Here is a 19,686-nt window from a genome sequence, read left to right as displayed (position 1 = left end):
CCAGCTGACCTTTCAAATTGCCTACCCACATTCACATAAACATCACCCTACACTGTTTCACATTCTCTCTATTCTCTGGCCTTCCCCTTCCTGCCCACTAGTCTCCTCCCACGTGAGTGATCCACCCGGGAATATAGGTGAGCAATCTAAATCCCGTTTCCAACAGGTGTCTCAATATTTTTAAACCTCTTTTCTTACAAGCTTAGTGGACCCCCTTGCTCATAACAAGGGGACTAGTTGTCCCATTTTTCCCAGGACAATCTTGCTTTACGCCCACCTAATTCATACTGGTGCCTCTTTCACTTTACAAGTGTCCTGATTTGGGTAATAATTTAAACAGTTCCCCAAACCCCAGTTCCCATCCCTCTATCACTTCATCCCAGGCCAAACTTTATAAATGCCTACCTAATTTCTTCACAGCAATAACGGTCCAGAGCATACCATTCTGTTTTATACAAGGTGCCTCAGGTAACGTGAGCGGACATTAAATGGAGGACATTTTCCTCATTTGTGAGGTCTAGTCTAAATAATCTCTTTTGCACAAAATAAGGAGCAGAAACTGAGTCAATGAACGAATAGTGGTGGCCAACGTCCTTCCTAGGCCTCCACTTGTAAGAACTTCCGTGAAAATTCACGAACCCTGGCTGGGCTCAATCCAAGGTAGAAAAAATCTTTTTCCTCTTCAGAAATTTCTGGCTACCAAAGTTCCAGAAATTGCCTTCTCATTCCCTAACGTCTCATTTTCTCCATTATGTAACGGGAGAGTTGGGGCTTCGGGCCGAATTTCTTTTTAAAGATGATTTTACAGTCAATGAGCAACGTCAGGGAGTGATGACACCAGGAGGCGGTATCAGCCGGTGCGATGTGGAAGCGAATCCCAACACGTTTCCACTAAGCGACTCAGACGCCCGGGCACGCTTGGGAGCGGTGCACCTTTCCGCGTGGGCCCGCGCCCGCAGGCGCGCACGAGCCGAGACCGCGCGGTCATTGGTCGGCGCGCAGACCTCCGCCGCGAGCTCCACCACCTCCCTGCCCCGCCCACGACCCTCCCCCTGGGCGGGGCTTGTCGCTCGCCTCCGCGCCAGTCGCTGACAGCTCGGGCGCCGCGAGCTTCTCCTCTCCGAAGAAGGCAGGTAAACAGCCCGGTGGCCTTTTCAAACTCCCAGCGCAGGGCGCGGGCGGGGGTCCGGAGCTCTGGGGGGCGGCGGGGACGTCGCGGAACCCGAGGGCCCGACCCGGGGACTCTGGGGTCGGGGGCCGACCTTGGCCGTGAGGAAAGGAGGGGGCTTCCCTGCGGGCGCGTGGCGCGTCCGGCCTGCCCCAGGGTGCGCGTTGGTTAAGGCGGGACGTCTCACGGTTTAGCTTTTCTGGTTGGACCTGGGGGCGGGGGGAGCGGCTGGCCTGGCCCGTGGGGAGGGATGGCCGTGTGCCGCGAGGTCTGATCCCCCCCCACGCAGGTCCGCGGCGGGAGGGGCCGAAGGTCGGGGCAAGTAGGGGGCGATCGCCTCGTGCGAACGCGGCTGGGGAACCCAAGGAGGGCCGCGAGCGGCTCCGGGGAGACGAGCCGTGGGGTCGTGGGGCTCCCGGCCGCCGGCGCGTTGGCCGCCCTACCAGCCAGCAGGCAGAAGACGGGGACGCCCCGAGAATGTCGGAGTGGGGGTGGGAGAGCGGCCGCCCGCCCCGGGCCGGGGCCGCGGCAGGAGAGGAGTTCGCGGCGCGTGGGGGCCCACTCTGCCGGGGAACTCCTCCCGAGAGGCGGCCGCACCCGTCTAGCCCTCGGCGGAGCAGCCCCGGAGCGGACGGGCGTGGGCGGGGCCTCGGGCCTCTGCGGGCTGGGGCCTGGAGCCGCCGCCTTCTCCCTCTTGGGGGCCGGGGAGTGCCTGGCCCCCGGGGACACATGTCTCCTGCCCCGGATCATGATTACCTTCATGGCTGCGTATTTTTCTTTCACATAGAGCATCACGGCTTAATAAGCAGTTCCCCACATGCGAGCATTTGAGGTGCTTTTCTTTTCCTTGCGAAAAACTCCAGGTGGAATAGGAGTAAAGATTTTTATTAATTACCGGGAAAAAATAGGAACAGAAAGTTGAATACAGAAGGTCAGACTGCTGGAAAAATGAACAACTCTCTCAGACGTTGTTAAGAAGAAAAACAAAAATCACGGGTGAAAATGAACAATTTAACCTACGTGGCCACCGAGGAGCTCTTAAAATGAAAAAGAACTAGCTGGAAAGGGAAAAAAGCGGAGAGCTAGGATGCGATTTGTATCTTTTTGTATCTGACACAAATTTTTCGTACATGTAAAAGGAAAGTGAGAGATTATAATAGATAAATTGTATAATAGATAAATGGTGAAATGATGAACCATTTGCAGAACAGAATGCAAATGGAAGCAAGACGATTATCATTTCACATCTATTAAATGAACAAAAACGATCTCAATAGTAGTAACAACCCTTATGAGACAGTTGCCATGAAACTTGCATATTCAGTTATCTGGAGATGCTGTGGGGTGTTGGGCTCAGAAAGGTGGAGCTGCTACTGATTTTGTGACTTCCTGCAGGTCACCTAATTTCCTAATCCTGCTCATGTCCATTCATAAAATAGAGGAAGTGAAACCTACTTCCCAGTGTGTTGCCAAGATTAACTTTAGGTGAAACTGACCATTGGTGTGTATCCCTTTATTCTTTTACTGTTCACAACCCAAGAGGGATATTGTGAAGTGCCATGCACTTTTTTGTAAAGCAATCTGGCAATGCACTAAGAAGTTAGAAGTGGTGACCCAGAAAACCCGACCCCTGGGGATTTACCTGCAATAGAAGAAACATTTACCTGCGATGGAGGCAAACAAACCAACAAAAAGCCATATGCAGGCACACATTGGTGCAGAATGATCTAAAATTAGAACCAACTGGGAAGCAACCTAAATGTACAACAGCAGGGCAGTAGCTCAGAAAATCATGGCCTAGTAACTGGTAGGAGCAGTATGTGACCATTAAGAGTCATGATTTTGGAGCCTCTGATATCTGGGGAAAACTGACAAGTCAGAGTGCACTTATCTAAACTATTTACTCAAATGTGAATGCATGTGTGGATAATCTAAATTTTTGGAAAAGCACCAAAAAATGGGCATTTTAATAGAAGTGAGAGGTGATTTTCACATTCCTTTTTTTTCTTGGTGTGTTGCTTTTATTGAATAATACGATTTTTAAAACAGGTCACATATCTCAATTTTTTAAATGTTACGGACCCACCATTTTCTCTGTGTCCTGTTTGCTGGTTTTTTTTTTTTATATGACCTCATTTTTTTCAAATATTGTCTCATTTTCTTCTTGAACAGATTTATTAGTGTTTATTAATGTATATATTGGGTTTTTCTTTTAAGGAATCAGTTCTTAGATTTATTTATCCATTCTAGTTTTTTTCTTTTTTTGTGGCTGTTTTTAAGGATTCCTGAGTATATTTGGAAACAGAGCTGTTTCAGCCACACCGAAGCAGTCTGTCTTCTCAGAGACACAACTCCAGCTCAGCGGAGCCACGACAGATGTACGTACCCTGTGGAATCTCTTTGGCCTTCTGATGGTTGAATAGTCTCCAACTGTCACAGAAAATAAGGCTCTGGAAAGGCTGCAATCACAGGCCCCTGCTTGGGAGGCCGCTGGGGTCTATGTATGTAACTCCTAGCCATTCCATCATTCTTGCAAAATCACCTTGATTTTGCCAGGAAATGGTCATAGCTTTCCCTACAATCAGGCTGAATTATGTAAGGAAGCAGCCATTTAAAAAATAATATAATAATAATCACATAACGTTTCTGTGCCAGATTAATGCCGAAGGTGACTGTTTACCGGATGACAAAAGGTTTTAGGAGGTGAAAGGTTTTTGAAGCTGTAGTTTTATCTTACCTGTTCTAGTCTGCCTTTAGGATCTTATTTCCTCTCCCAAGGCAACTGTATCAGCTGTGCATGGCTGTGTATTAAGTATTCACGTCGCACTGGCATCTGACCCAGGGATGGTTCTGTATATTGTAGAATAATCCTGGAGTGAATCCCGTGCTTGCCAGCATTTACGGTGGGGAGCATTTGTTTTTCTCCCTTCAGTTTGTTAATCCTTTTTTTTTTAGCTGTGTTCTACTTACTACTGCTAAACTATCGTGTGATCACTTCCAGGGAAGTGTGCTCTTTCATGAGAAGCATTGTAAATGTGGTTCAGTGTTGTTTTCCTGAGGCCCTAGTTCTGAAGCCTGGTTAGGAGTGTGATCCCCTAGGAAGATTTTATCGATCCCCAGATGCCATTGTTGGACACTGTTGGCCCAGGATAGGCTTCAGCAATGTTGCTTTTGAAAAAGCTCTTCTGGTCATTCTGATGACAGACCAGGTTGGCAGTCTTTTGCCCTGTTCAATCCAGGGCCTCAGGGTACCAGTGCAACCCCACATCCCAAAATGTTCTGCAAAATGTTGTATGGCTTGCATTCTTTAAGGGGCAGTGTCCTCAAAAAGATTAAAACATGACGAGGTTCTACCTAGCCCTGGAAAGACAGGGAATTTTCCTGGGGTCTATGGGCAGTGGGAGAAGCTGGTGCCAGTTCCCAATTTAACCAGTTAAGTTTCAAGTTATAACATGTTCTAAGTATTAGAAGTTCAGCCCTTGGCACTCGACCATTAAGCTAGTTCCTGCCAGCTCATGTGTAAATGGGAATAGGATGAACAGGGTGATAATCTGTGGATCTTTCTGGTACCTTCTGTCAAGTTCCATTGCTCTGCCATTGTTCATACACCAATGCCATGTGATCCTTACAATGCCTCATGTAGCTTCCCAGTGTATCCTGATAGCTGACAGGCCGAGCATGCCCTAGGTTTTCTTCCTGTTCAGTGATTTTTTTTCTGACTTTTTTTTTTTTTCTGACTTCTTAATTGTGAGTATCATTTCATCATGTCCTTTAAAATCCCCTTTGAATTCTGACTGAAAGTGTGTTAATTTGATGGATTACTTGAAGATAAATTGGTATCTTTCAGTATTGGTTTTCCCAAACAAAAACATTGTGTGGCTTGGTTTGTTTTGGCTTTTTGTTGGTTTGTTTGCTTGTTTTCTAGTCTTCCTTTTTATGTCTCTCAGTAAAATTCCTTAGCTTTCCTCATACAAGTCCTATTTCTTTTTAGGTTAAATCCTAGATGCTATAAAAAAAATTTTATTGTCATTATAGATGGAATGGCAATATGGAACATTATGGATGGAATGTTTGCATCTGTGCTAAATCTTCTCACTAATTATAATTAATTTGGGGACTTGCTGGGTTTTTATATATGGATTGCAAAAACTGCCACCCTAATGAGCTCACTTATTTATTCTAAGATGTTTTGGGCCAATTTTCCAAATAGGAGATGTAATTGGCTGAAACTTCCATAACAATCAAAAATAAGAGGACCTACTTGCATTTTTGTCTTGTTCATTACACTGATGGGATGCCTTTCCTTCTTCCATTAAGATAGGATATAGGCCATGCATTTGTGGTGGCAATTCTTTTTTTTTTTTTTTTTTAAGATTTTATTTATTTATCAGAGAGAGAGAGGGAGAGAGCGAGCACAGGCAGACGGAATGGCAGCAGAGGCAGAGGGAGAAGCAGGCTCCCTGCTGAGCAAGGAGCCCCATGTGGGACTCGATCCCAGGACGCTGGGATCATGACCTGAGCCGAAGGCAGCTGCCCAACCAACTGAGCGACCCAGGCATCCCATGTGGTGGCAATTCTTGATGGAAAGGGACTGCCTGCTAGTTCTAGAGAAACGTTAATAGCTTAAGCTTAAAAAATCAAGAATGGAGGTTGACTTTAATTGAAAATTTTTCAATATCTCCACAGAGTCTTAGCATTTTGTCATCTTAACCTATTCGGGGATTTCCAATTAAGGCCTCTTCACATTCCCAAAATAATCCTTATTGGTCACAGTGTATCCTTCTTTTACTAAACTGTTAAAATCAGTTTGGCGGTATTTTCTTTTGGATTTTGGCATCCTTACTGGTGGAGGCTGGGTGACTAGGGACGCAATTGCTGGGGTTTCAATCCTGGCCCTTGGCCCCTTGGCTATAGACACTGCTTCTCAGGGAAGGATGCCCTCACATTTATCTCTGCTGAGTTCCAGACTCTTAAAACAATTGCCCAAGTTGATACTCCTACTTGAACATCTCCTAGGTGTAGCCAAGCTAATGTGTCCAAACCACAGCCCTGGGTCTTCTCTCCAAGTGGGACCCTCCACCTGCCTCTGTCATTTCAGGAGATGGCATCATCCCCTAAGCTAAATATCTTACTCGCCATTGTGTCCCCAGCACCCTAGCACACTAGCATAATGCTAGAACCTTAGAGAACACTTAATTATTTGTTGAATGAATCAATACTCTATTGTACTATAAATGTTACACTGTAATATGGAATTTAGGACAACTTTTTCCTCCATTTCTTTTATGGTTATTGGTCCGTTCAAATTTTCTATTTATTTAAAAACTGGCATATACTGCTTATTCCATAAATACTTGTTGGCTGAATTAATTCTAAAGTCAATATTTATGATGTATATTTTAATAGAAAAGCAAACCATCCCACAGAGATTTTTTTTTAAGATTTTATTTATTTATTTGACAGAGATCACAAGTAGTCAGAGAGAGAAGGGGTAGCAGGCTCCCCGCTGAGCTGAGAGCTGATGTGGGGCTTGATCCCAGAACCCTGAGATCATGACCTGAGCCAAAGGCAGAGGCCCAACCCACTGAGCCACCCAGGTGCCCCTCCCACACAGATTTTTAATTCATAAAACATTTGCATTTGAAAGGTTGTTACCCTTTTAAAGTCTTCTCTTTCTAAGGTTTTTTGGCCTTTCCCATTTCCCACGTGGAGCTCGGCAGTGGACCATGTTTGTATGTGTGTTGCCTTTTCAAGTCACTCGATTTTACTTAGAAATCCCTCGTTTTTCTGGGTTTTATTTAAGTTCTACTTTCATCTCTATATTTCTTTATAATTATGATGCTTTATTTTGAAATTTTCTCTTTCTTCTTTTTTGAGTTGAATAATCATTCAATTTATTTTCATTTTTTCTGTTCAATTATACCACCCACACTCCTTTGATAGTCACGTGGATTCCTTTATTTCCACACCCTGCCTTCTTGGCATCATCCAGCTCTTTTCTGGTTTTGGTTTGGTTATTATTATTTTTTTTTTTGACTAGACTGATAAGTGTAAGTGAAACATCTTCCTTTTTTGGTCCCATTTTATCTGATTCTTAATGATTTTGAATATATTCTCAAGCCCTTTTGGCTTTTCCTCTTCTATCAATTATCAGTTTTTGTATCTTCTGGCCCTTCTATTTTTTTCTATTACTGTGTCTTACTGCTTCTAAGATTTCCTTGTACATTCTGGAAATGAATTTTCTGTTGACCATAAATACTAGAAATATTTTTTTAATATTTTATTTATTTATTTGAGAGAGAGAACGAGAAAGAAAGCATGAGAGGGGAGAAGTCAGATGGAGGAGCAGACTCCCCACCAATCAGGGAGCCCGATGTAGGACTCCATCCTGGGACTCCGGGATCATGACCTGAGCCAAAGGCAGCCGCTTAACCAACTGAGCCACCCAGGCACCCCAATACTAGAAATATTTTTACCATTATGCACTCCTCTTAGTTTTGTCCACAATATCCTTCATAACATTAAATAAGAATCCTTATCTTTTATGTCATAAAACTTTTATTTGCCTCTTGGTTTGTACCCTTTGTTTAAAAATCTGTACCACTACCCCCTTGCCCCCACCGGTCATCTCCAGGTCACACAGGCATTCACCTGTGGCTTCTTCTTCTAACAATGTGCTTTTCCCTTTCTCAGGTAGGTTTGTATTCCACCTAGAGTGCGCTCTTGCATGTAGTGTTAGGGATCTAGTTTTATTTTTCTTTGGTTTCCTGGAAGCATCTGCTCAACAGCCTTCCTGTCTCCATTGATTTGTGGTGGCTGCTTTATCATATATCAAGTCCCCTACTAAAGTGTGTGGGGGGGCTTATCTCCGAATGTGCCCTTTTGCTCTCCTTGGTCCGTTGATCTGTTCCTAGACTTTGACTGTGTGGTCTTTATTGCTCTGGCTTTATAGTAGGATTTAAGGTCTGATCCAGTAGATTCCCTTGTCTTTTCTGTTCCTTTTTAAAGCTGAGTTTACTATTCATGGACATTCCTCTCACCTTGTAAGTTTATTGACCTCCTCAAAAAAACCCAGGTGGACTTCGGGTTGGCGTTTTATTGAAATTACAGGTTCACTGGTTGGAGGGGTGGGATAATTGACAGATATCACCAAGTCATCCCAGTCAAAGCCGTGGAGTATCTTTCCATTTGTTCAGATCATCTTTAGTGTTCTTTATTGGAGTTTTTTATTTAGTTGGCAGAGACACAGCAAGAGAAGGAACACAAGCAGGGGGAGTAGGAGAGGGAGAAGCAGGCTCCCCGCTGAGCAGAGAGCCCGATGTGGGGCTCGATCCCAGGACCCTGGAATCATGACCTGAGCTGAAGGCAGATGCTTAATGACTAAGCCACCCAGGCACCCCTACTGGAGTTATTTTTGCTCAAGTGTTATTTCTTCTCAGTTAAGTCAAGCCCTAGATACCTTACAGTTTGGTTTGATGCTGTGATTATCTTCTTTCTTGATTTTTTTTTTCTAATTGATTATTGCTGATGTAGAGAAATGCTGTTGGTTTTTGTAGGCCAGTCTTCTATCCCACAGCCTTGCTGAACTCTAGTATTGGGGTCTCTTGTCGTCTCTACAAATCTGTTGGGTTTTCTGTGTATGGTCACTTTAACTGCAAACAATGAAAGTCGGCTCTATCCTTGCAGTTCTGGCCCTGGTTACTTCTTTGTCTCTGCCTATGACATTGAACAGAATCTCCAGTCCTGTGGCGATGAACATCCTTGTCTTCTTTCTTTTTTTTTTTTTTAAGATTTTATTTATTAATTTGACAGAGAGAGAGATTACAAGTAGGCAAAGAGGCAGGCAGAGAGAGTCGGGGAAGCAGGCTTCTTGCCTAGCAGAGAGCCCGATGTGGGACTCCATCCCAGGACCCTGAGATCATGGCCTGAGCTGAAGGCAGAGGCTTAACCCACTGAGCCACCCAGGTGCCCCCATCCTTGTCTTATTTCTGGTCTTAAAGCATTCAGAGGTTATCCACTAAGTATGTTGGTTGGTTTTGTTATATAACCATTATCAAGTTAGCGGAGTTTCCTCCTATTCCTAGTCTGCTAAGAGGGGTTTTTGTTTGTTTGTTTGGGGGAGGCTTTTTAGTGTTAAACAGGTATTGAGTTTTGTCAAATACTTAATGTCTTTTTTGTTTGTTTTGTTTTTCACTATTTATTTTTTTATTTATGTCATGGTGGATATGGGAGCTTGAAATCTGGAGCTGATGTGTCTTCCCCTTCTCACCCCCTTGACAAGCACAACTGAGATCAGTCCCAGAAACCTCTGAACTGGGACCATTCAGACGGGCAGAGCCCCTATGCCTGTCTCCTGGCAGCCGGGCCTCCCTCACAGGGCAGGGAGCGAGGGCTCCCAGACACCCACTCAGGGCCTGACTCAAGTACTGTAGCTTGCACTGGACCACCTGTGCCCCTCACGGGTCCCACAGCCCCTACCTTGCCAAGGTTTAGGGGTAGGAGGGGCAACAGTGGCCCCTGCAGGCTGATAAAGCCATTTAGCTTGACTGTGGTTGTGACTGGGCCCAGCATTTGAGGGATGGGTCTAAGGTGTGTCTCAAGGTAAGGTGCTGGGGTAAGCTTGTTAGGGAGGCCTCAAACGTCCACATCTGTGGGATAGAAAGACTTCTTTGCCCACAGCAGACACGGTATCTATACAGTGCATGAGGGAGAGGCATCCAGGGGCTTGACTGGAGGCAAGGAACCCCAGGGCTCCTGCCTATTCCCTGGAGTTCAGGGGCCGCTCTTGGGACCCTGTTGCTTCCTCCGTTGCCTGCCCCAGCTGGCAGAAGGACAGCCATTTGGGGTTGAGGCCAAAGGCCTGCAGTCTCTGGTGAGTAACTCACGTCTACCAGCTGTCACCTTTGGGCCCAGGAGTTGTGTCTCCTTGCCCCTCCTACGTCCCTGGGGGACTGGCTTCTGGTGGGGGTGGGACACAGAGCCCTCCCTTCCTGTGCTAGGCTGCTTCCTGCAGGGCCTGTCAGGTGCCAACAGCTGCCCTGTGGACTGGCTTCATCTCTCTGTGGCTTCCCTGTGGCTTCCGTGAGTGTCTCTGTCTCTTCTGGGCAGAGTGACTTGAAGACCTGCCTCTTCTTCCACGAGTTCTGGGCCTTCCGCTTCTGGCGTCTCATCCTGCAGCTGCTCTGGCTCTGACCTTGTATGTGCAAGTTTCCTTTAGGGAATGCCACCCGCCTTCCCCGGCTCTGGATTGTTCCAGCATTCCTCCAGGTGGGCAGTTCTCTCGGGTGTCAGGGCTGTGATTGTCCTTCTGCCCTTCAGCGTCTCCAGCCAGTTTGCATCCCCCCGGGCCTTCTCCGCCTGGTGTTCGCATGTGTCTGCCGCCACCTCAGAGCCACTGCGGGTCACTGTCCTTGCCCTCACTGTCCTCCACCCTGCAGCAGGGCCCGAAAGCTTTCCTTGAGTGGTTTCTGTTCTTCTGCGTAACTTTTGACGAGATCTGCTGGAGTCTCCAACTGGAGGTCTCCACCATGTCCAAGTTCGCCTTCTTTCCAAGATAGCCTTCCTTCCGCTTCCATGGCCCTTCAGGTACATAGGCCGCATCTTCTTTTGCTTCTCTTTAGCCACGGCTGCTTGCTTTCTCTCCGAGGACGGTGCTATTCTCTGACAGAAGGTGGCAGCTTTCTGATAAATGTGGGGGTCCTTCTTCTTCAACGAGGGGAGAGTCCTGTAGAAATCATGCCCCCACTGGGGGGTCAGATTCCATGCACTTGTTGCTGTAGAGTCAGACTCAGAGCTGGAGGTGCCACCGCGGTCCAGGTCCCAGTCTCTGAAGCCATCTGGAAGCTCCTGCTCCTGGCACTTCTGGCGGGGGCCATACCGAATGGCCAAGGCCACATTTACCCGAAGGGGCGACCCGCTCGGTTCTGCCTGGCGGCTCTGCCCTTCAGGTCTCAAAATGTGCCAGAGGATCGGGGACAAGCCGATCACTCACAGAGAGTATCTTACAAGAGCTCAGGAGTCCCGTTTCTGTCCCCAGCAATTATACCCACCAGCACTGTCATCCTAGGTGTGTCACTTGCCGTCTCTGAATCTTGGTAGCCGAACTCACAGAGAGTGACAGGTTTGCAGTCAATGATACCAGATCTTCCTCATTTCTTCACAGAGAGAGATTCTCCAAGGTCCCCTGTTAAGTTTTGTCTCCTTCTTACATTTAGAAATGATTCTCTACTTCAAAATGTAGTTGCTGGGTTTAATACTTTCCGTAACTAAATGTTGCTTTTGTGGTTCTCAACCAATTCTAAAATGATGCTGTCTTCATCTGTTCTGTGGTGAGCCAAACTTCTCCAGCGTTCAGCTTTACGGAAGTACGGAACAGCAGCGCGTGCACACCACGGCTCTGATGCCCCCTTGCATCCTGGTCTCTCTTGTCTCACATACATAGCTTGATGAGAGTGACGAGTGAGAGCCGAGCCCTTCATTTATCTCCCTCCAGGCCTTCTCCTCTGTTCTGTGCCCGTCCATGCAGCTGCCCAGTCCCGAAATCCAGGTGCCACCCTGATTCTTCAGACACCAAGCCCTCCAGAAGCTACCTTCCAATCAGACCGTCCATGACCGTCCTTCCCTGACAAGGGCACCATCTCTAGCTTAGTTACTGCAGGAGCCTGGAAGCTAGTTTCCCCGCACATGTACACACACACACACACACAGGCCCCAGTCCACCCTCCACAACATTCTTTCTCAGAGAGAGCCCAGAACTCTTCACTGGTTCCCTAGTACTTTGATAATCAAGTCCGGACAACTTAACATGCCTTAGCATTGGGCTACTTATAGTAACCCACGGGGATACTCTTGAGACCAAAAAGGGCATTATTAATATTAGCACCAGGCACAACAGGTGTAAATTGTCCCAGGGAAGACAGCATGTCTGCTCACCTTGCTGGTGAGGACCTTTACTGCCTGGCCCTGCCTCCTGACCCACCGCGCACTGAGGCTCCTCTTCCAGGAAGCCCTCTGTGATTCCCCCCAACTGCTGGCATTCTCTCTCACCCCCACCGTTTCCACTCCAAATGCCTTGTAGCCCCCTCCACCTCCTACGCCCAGCTTCACAGGGACCAAGGCCCTCTTCTGTGCCTCCTTTCCTAGACAATGTCAGCATCTGCTCACATGTCTCCAGAACTTACAGAGCTGCGACTCTTATAGCCTTGGAGCAGGCGTGTTCAAAGCCAGCTTCCACATTCCTCCCCTCGCAACAGGGTCTCCTTCCTGCCCCGACGGTGTCAGCACTCCTCTCCAGCCAGCCAGAGACGCCCGTGGCAGGTGGCACATGAGCTCAGTGTTCCTATAACCAGACTGGAGATGTTGGACAGTGGGCCAGTGCAGAGAAGAGGGCTTTGAAAATTCATAAAGAGTGGTTCACTTTTGTAACAGTTTAATTTTTAGTTTGGTTATTATGACTTATTACAGATGTTTCCACACTCATCCATTCATTCAACACTTAATCATATCAGGCTGTGGGCCAGGCACTCCATTTAGGCACTAAAGGCACTACAGTGAACAAAGAGAAACTCCCACCTCAGGGGGAGCCCACACTGCCATGGAGATGGCAAACAGGAAGTAAATAGTAAAATATAGGTGTCAGGTAGGCATCCCCACTCTGAAGGAAAATGAAACAGGATAAGGGGATAGGATGCAGGCTGCTGACTCCGGGAGAGTGACATGCGCAGCCCCACAGAGCTGACATCAGAGCAGACTGGAGCCAAATGAGTAACTGGAGGGGGAGCCTTCCAGGCCCCAGGAGCAGCAAGTGCAAAGGCCCTGAGATGGGAAAGTGCTTCTCAAGTGTGGGGAGCAGGAGGAGGCCAGAGAGAGGTGGGCAGCTGGAGACAGGTCACATGGCACGGTCAGGACTTGGGGTCTTACCCTGAGCACAAAGGAGTGCCACTTGAGGGGGAAGAGAAGAGACATGGTGTGATCTACTTAAAAAAAGGTTGTCTGAGCCTCTGGGCTGCTGAAGAGAGAACATGGAGTGGGGGCTGGGGAATAGTAGGGAGGCAGGTTGGAGGCTGTTAAAAGACCCCCATGAGAAGCAACAGAGGCTTCACCCAGGAGAGGAAGTGTGTTGGCAAATATGACGAGTTTCAGGATTTAGGATTTATTTTTAAGGTAGAGCTGATAACATTTGCTGGTAGATTCATTGTGTGCTATGAGAAAGAGGATATTCAAGAATAACTCTGGAGTGGGGGTTGGAGGGGTACGCCTGGGTGGCTCGGTTGGTGGAGCATGTGGCTCTCTATCTTGGGGTCGTGAGTTGGAGCCCCACATTGGGCATGGAGTTTACTTTAAATAAATAAATAAACAAACAAACTCTTTAAAAAAAAAAGGATAGGGTGCTGGCTGGGTTTGGCTCATTGGGGTGAATGAAGTAGTTGTTGACGTGAAACCCCATTAGATTGGGAGCCGTTGACCAGGGGTGGCACTCTCCCAGTCCAGTTCCCTGTGGTTGTGGGTGGAAATGTGGGCGGCAGGCAGGCAGAGAGCTGGAGCCCCTAAGCACGTGGCGGGGGCCTGCCGGAGACCAGTGCCAGGGGCTGGAGAGGGAGGATCAGGCCAAACGGCCCATCTTAGGACCCTGACCCTCCGACCCGACCCAGGAGAGCCTCCGGAAATCCCGATTGATTGGCCCACTCTGAGCAGTTGAACCTGCTTTCATACCTTTCAAATATATATCTATTTACCTATGGCCACCCGGATTTTTCAGTAAAGATAGAAGCATAAATGGGAGGAGAATCATTCACTTATTTCATTATTCTCCTTCCCCTGAATGTCTGTGTGTCTTTGATCACAGCCCTGAGAACTGAGCAACAGGGTAGATGAGGCGTTTCATCTGAAAGGAGATTTTTCATTGGACAAGTGTACATTCTGCGAAGGATCATAAATTATTATCGGGGGCAACTTAATTTGTTCATGAATTCCCGAACTGCCAGCCTTTTTCTGTAAGACCTATGTTTCTTTTGTACCAAATATTAGGAGACAATAAGTCCCTCATAAGCCATTAAATGCTGAATCAAGGCTCACTCAGTGACTCGTGAACACAGGCATTTTTATCCCTCTTTAAGCAGCTCTTTTTATAGAAGATGAATTTACAAGAGGGCTTGCAAAATCCGGCATGTTTCCTGTTTCCAAAAAATCCTGTATTGAGAATTAGTTTGAGGAAATTCTTACAGGCACTTACACGTTCAGAGAGCGTTCATCCCTTCATTTAACAAGTAACTGTTGTGTGCCCGCTGGGCCAGGCACCGCCCCAGCCCCTGAGGAGAGAGCAGCAGACCAGATGCCCCCCCTGCTGGCATTCATTCCCACAGATGAAGGAAGACAGGAGCCAGCAATTTTCTTCTTTTTTTTTTTTTTGTTTAAGATTTTTTAATTATTTGACAGAGAGACCATAAGCACAAGCAGACAGAAAGGCAGGCAGAGAGAGAGGGGGAAGCAAGCTCCCTGCTGAGCAGAGAGCCAGATGCGGGGCTTGATCCCAGGACCCTGAGATCATGACCCGAGCTGAAGGCAGATGCTTAACCCAGTGAGCCACCCAGGCGCCCCAGCAATATTTTAAAGTTAATTCCTGCAGAGCTCAACTGGGGGACTTACTAACTCCCAGACTTCCATAGGCCCCCTCCACCAAGTTCTCAGAAGGTTCCAGAAAAAAAAAAAAAGAAGGTTCCAGAAGGGGCTACACAGGGATCTTCATAGCAGTCCACCCAGCAGCAACCAGGGAATTGTCTCCACTCCCAGCCCCCACACATGGCTGCTCAAGTACAAGGGAATGAGACCCATATTGATGGATAAAGGGTTCCCCTGAGTGTAGAGTCCCCAGACCCCACAGGAGCAAGTGTCCCTTGGGCACAGCTTTCAGGGTCCCCACAAGGATATACCTGGTTTACAGTAACCACTGCCCCAAAGATGCGCAAAGTTTCTGGCAAACCCACCAGATGTTTTCAGTTTCACCCAGCCCAGACGCAGTTCATCAATCAAGTTATTTTTACCATAAGCAACATTGCTGACATTCCATCTCTTATCAGGTTTCTAGGAAGTAGAGCCAGAAATGATCTTAAGGTCACCTTTGTCCCTAGAGGAGAAAGAGTTGGGTTAATGCTTTCTCCCGCAAGGGAGAAGTAGGAGTGGGGAGCCTTGGTGACCAACATGCCGATGCCCTTGCTGGGCGTTCATTCTTTATGCCTCAAACATAGGATGCTGACGGCCTCCTCGTTTTTTTTGTTTTGTTTTGTTTTGTTTGCAGATAAGCCATCATGGTGAAAAGCCACATAGGCAGCTGGCTCCTGGTTCTCTTTGTGGCCACATGGAGTGACATTGGCTTCTGCAAGAAGCGGCCGAAGCCTGGAGGAGGCTGGAACACTGGGGGGAGCCGATACCCAGGGCAGGGCAGTCCTGGAGGCAACCGCTACCCACCCCAGGGTGGTGGCGGCTGGGGCCAGCCCCACGGGGGTGGCTGGGGCCAGCCCCATGGGGGTGGCTGGGGTCAGCCCCACGGGGGCGGCTGGGGACAGCCGCATGGTGGCGGTGGCTGGGGTCAAGGTGGTGGGAGCCACGGTCAGTGGGGCAAGCCCAGTAAGCCCAAAACCAACATGAAGCATGTGGCGGGAGCCGCAGCAGCCGGGGCGGTTGTGGGGGGCCTGGGCGGCTACATGCTGGGGAGCGCCATGAGCAGGCCCCTCATTCATTTTGGCAACGACTATGAGGACCGCTACTACCGTGAGAACATGTACCGCTACCCCAACCAAGTGTACTACAAGCCGGTGGATCAGTACAGCAACCAGAACAACTTTGTGCACGACTGCGTCAACATCACGGTCAAGCAGCACACGGTGACCACCACCACCAAGGGCGAGAACTTCACGGAGACCGACATGAAGATCATGGAGCGCGTGGTGGAGCAGATGTGTGTCACCCAGTACCAGCGAGAGTCCGAGGCTTACTACCAGAGGGGGGCGAGCGCCATCCTCTTCTCGCCCCCTCCCGTGATCCTCCTCATCTCGCTGCTCATTCTCCTGATAGTGGGATGAGGATGGCCTTCCCGTTCTCTCCATCATCTTCACCTTTTACGGGTTGGGGGAGGGGGTGTCTACCTGCAGCCCTGTAGTGGTGGTGTCTCATTCCTGCTTCTCATTATCACCCATAGGCTAATCCCCTTGGCCCTGATGGCCCTGGGAAATGTGGAGCAGACCCAGGATGCTATTTATTTGAGCCCCCATGTGTTGGAGCCCTTCAGGGGCCAATGCTAGTGCAGGGCTGAGAATAACAGCAAATCATCATTGGTTGACCTAGGGCTGCTTTTTTTTGTTGTTGTTGTCTAGTGCAGCTGACAGAGGCTAAAACAATTCTCAAAACAGTCTTCAAATACCTTTGCCTGGAAACCTCTGGCTCCTGCCACAGCTAGATCTCAGTACACTAATGTCCCATCTTAGCCGTGTCTTCATAGCAACTCGGGGAAGTTTTTCTCACCCACTCTAAAAGAACGCAATTGCACTTCCCTGTGCAAAGAGCATTTCTGCCAAATTTGAAAGGAGGCCACATGATACTCATTCAAAAAGCAAAACTAGAAACCCTTTGCTCTTGGACGCAAGCCCGGCCTGCTAGGGAGCACCAATCTGGGGCGATGGTTTGCATTCTGCGGCAGCCGAGGTGTCCAGCGTAAATATTGATGCGACGCTAGACCTCGGCAGAGGATGTTTGCACAGGGAATGAACATAACCAACAGTGCGAAAATGCTACAAAAAATCCCACACTTGGGAGCAGTGTCCTTGGAGGCAAGTTTTCTTTTCTTTTGGGACATTTAAAGCCCCTATATGTGGCATTCCTTTCTTTCGTAACCTAAACTATAGATAATTAAGGCAGTTAAAAATTGAACTTCCTTCCAGGCCCCAAGAGCAAATCTTTGTTCGCTTACTTGGAAACCAGAATGATTTTGACACAGAGGAAGGTGCAGCTGTTAAAATAACCCTCATCCTAGAAGATTACATCATGGAGAAAACGATCAGTAGACAAAAATGATCGCATTTCTTCATTGCTGTCTCGTAATTGACAGAAACCAGAATTATGTCAAGTCCTAGTTTCTATAATCAGCTTTTGAATCAAAGAATGGAAGGCCATCCAAAAAAAAAAAAAAAAGAAAAGAAATACCTTAGGTCACCCATGACAGAAATACCCACTCAGGCTGGAAAAAAGGAATTCTGTTAACTGTTATTTAAGTAAGGCGAAATTATTGTCCGGATTATTCGATATCATCAGCTAGCAGATAAATTCGCATTCTGCAGTGTTCCCGGCTTGCACTGTGCGGGTATTTGATGTTAAAAAAAAATTATTATATATATTGTGTATGACAAACTTAGAAGTTTTCGCTAGAGGAGTTAACATCTGATATATCTAATGCACCACCAGTTTTGGAAGGTACTAAATACTTAATATGTAGAAACCCTTTTGCGTGGTCCTCAGGCTTACACGTGCACTGAATAGTTTTGTATGATAGAGCCCATGTGTCTTCGAAATATGCATGTACTTTATATTTTCTATATTTGTAACTGGGCATGTACTTGTTTAAAAAATGTATAAACATTCGAACTCTTGACTAGAATTAAACAGGAACTGATTGTGTCCCATGGTGTTTGCAGTGACATTCACCGCCGCCCCCTGTGTTGGCAAGGCCATGGGTGGGGGGTGACAGGAGCAAGGTGCCACTCGTGGTCCAAGCTCCTGCAGTGGCCTGCAGCCCATGCACCCAGTCCCCGTCTTGCCTTTAGCGGGCTCCCAGTCACACACCAGCTGCTCCCAGCTGCCTTTTCATTTTTTCCACAAATACCTTACGTATGCTGGGCTCTGGGTAAATGGCAGAGGCACTTAATTGCGGCAGAGGAAGACAGTCCTTCCGCCCTAGAAGCTCTTTTTCTGCCCTAGATTTTGAAATAGAGGATTTTCTTTTCTTATTTTAAGATTTTATTTATTTATTTGACAGAGAAAGACAGCAAGAGAGGGAACACAAGCATGGAGAGTGGGAGAGAGAGAAGCGTTTTTCCCACCAATCAGAGAGCCCAATGCAGGGCTCTATCACAGGACCCTGGGATCATGACCTGAGCTGAAGGCAGACACTTAAGGACTGAGTCACCCAGGCACCCCTGAAATAGAGGGTTTTCTTAACTAAATGCAACTTAACCAGCTTTCAAGTACCAATTTGATTGCCCCCTGCTCCACCCCAATATCAGACTATAAACTCTCCCAGACCGTGGGAGCCCCAGGGACAGTCACTCCCTTTGTACTGAAATTCAACACCTTAGGTCTAAAAGATCCATTTGTCAGAGTCCTTCAACTCCTGCTTCATCTCTTTCCTGCTGCTTTGAGAGTGTCAGGCACCAGCCCTAGGGGCACTCGTGATTTTCCTTGGTGGGTTTTCTTCTGCAGCTGAAATCTACCAACAGCAGGAAGTAGTCACAGAAGAGTGGTTGAAGTCATACTTATTTGTTAATACCTCAGGAAATGCCAATATTCTGCAGCGATCAGAGCATCAACTCTGTGCTTAAAATGGGAACCCTATCATTCACCAAACTGCTAGAATAAACAGCCACCAAGTGTCTGAAGTATTCCTCATCCATAGTGAACCTCAGACTTCATTCTTAACATAAAAATTTCCAGAATGATTTTCATTTAGGGCCATTTATCTAATTATTTAAAAATAAGCTTCATTATCTGACCATCATAATTTCTGAAGAGTAGCCCACCGAGAAGACTTCAAATGTTCAAAGTGTAAGTACTCAGAGGCCAAAGTGAGTAACACCACCAAGACCCACCGTTTCTTCCTGTTACTTCCAACTCATGTGAATTGTGCTGGAAGAATTTTCTCTTTTGAAAGAAAGGACCCTCTCCCTGCTTGCGTGCATGCTCTCTCTCTAAAATAAGACTTTTTTAAAAATAAACCCCTTTTATTGATGGTTGATATGAAAAATATTATTTTCTTGGATCTCGTGCAAAACAGCAATTGATAGTCTTTATCATCTTACATAATGTTACTCATATTGTAATAAACCCAATCATTTTCTCAAGATTTTACCACTTGGGAAGAGTACCAAAGAGTCTTGCCCAGCCTGTCTAGAAGCTCAGAAATGTGCTGTCACCAAGTGTGGAAGGCAATATGACATCCTAGTTTTAGCACACAGGTTCGAAGAGAGACTATCTGAAATCAAATCCCAGTTCTGCCACTTATTAGCACTGTGACGTCAGGCACATTATTAATCTCTCTGTGCTATAGCTCTCTCATCAGTAAATGGCAATAACAAAAATATCCACGTAATAATGCTGTGGTAAGTATACGAGTCAATATGTTACTAAAACTCTTAGTAATCAAAACAGTACCTATGGGCACAAAAAAAGACATGCAGGTCAAGAGAATAGAATAGAGGGGTGCCTGGGCGGCTCAGTGAGTTAAACACTCTGCCTTCTGCCCAGGTCATGATCTC

The 19,686-nt window shown here is 47.2% G+C and overlaps 1 protein-coding gene across 1 annotated transcript; it reads left to right on the top strand.

Moving 5' to 3' along the window:
- Positions 1 to 1,026: 1,026 nt before the first annotated feature.
- LOC132021751 (major prion protein) lies at positions 1,027 to 17,833 on the top strand. Its single transcript, XM_059406593.1, has 3 exons — positions 1,027 to 1,133; positions 3,449 to 3,546; positions 15,462 to 17,833. The coding sequence occupies exon 3, from the start codon at positions 15,472 to 15,474 to the stop codon at positions 16,243 to 16,245; it is 774 nt and encodes a 257-aa protein (XP_059262576.1). The 5' UTR covers positions 1,027 to 1,133; positions 3,449 to 3,546; positions 15,462 to 15,471; the 3' UTR covers positions 16,246 to 17,833.
- The last annotated feature ends 1,853 nt before the right edge of the window (positions 17,834 to 19,686 follow it).

The sequence above is a fragment of the Mustela nigripes genome, chromosome 7, assembly GCF_022355385.1.
Source record: "Mustela nigripes isolate SB6536 chromosome 7, MUSNIG.SB6536, whole genome shotgun sequence".
NCBI classification, from domain to species: Eukaryota; Metazoa; Chordata; class Mammalia; order Carnivora; family Mustelidae; genus Mustela; species Mustela nigripes.
Note: the sequence above shows the minus strand (reverse complement) of the source record. Positions and strands in the feature narration are given on the sequence as shown.

Bases quoted from the DNA above. Each gene is read 5' to 3' on its own strand.
- LOC132021751 (XM_059406593.1), top strand. From the start codon at position 15,472: ATGGTGAAAAGCCACATAGGCAGCTGGCTCCTGGTTCTCTTTGTGGCC.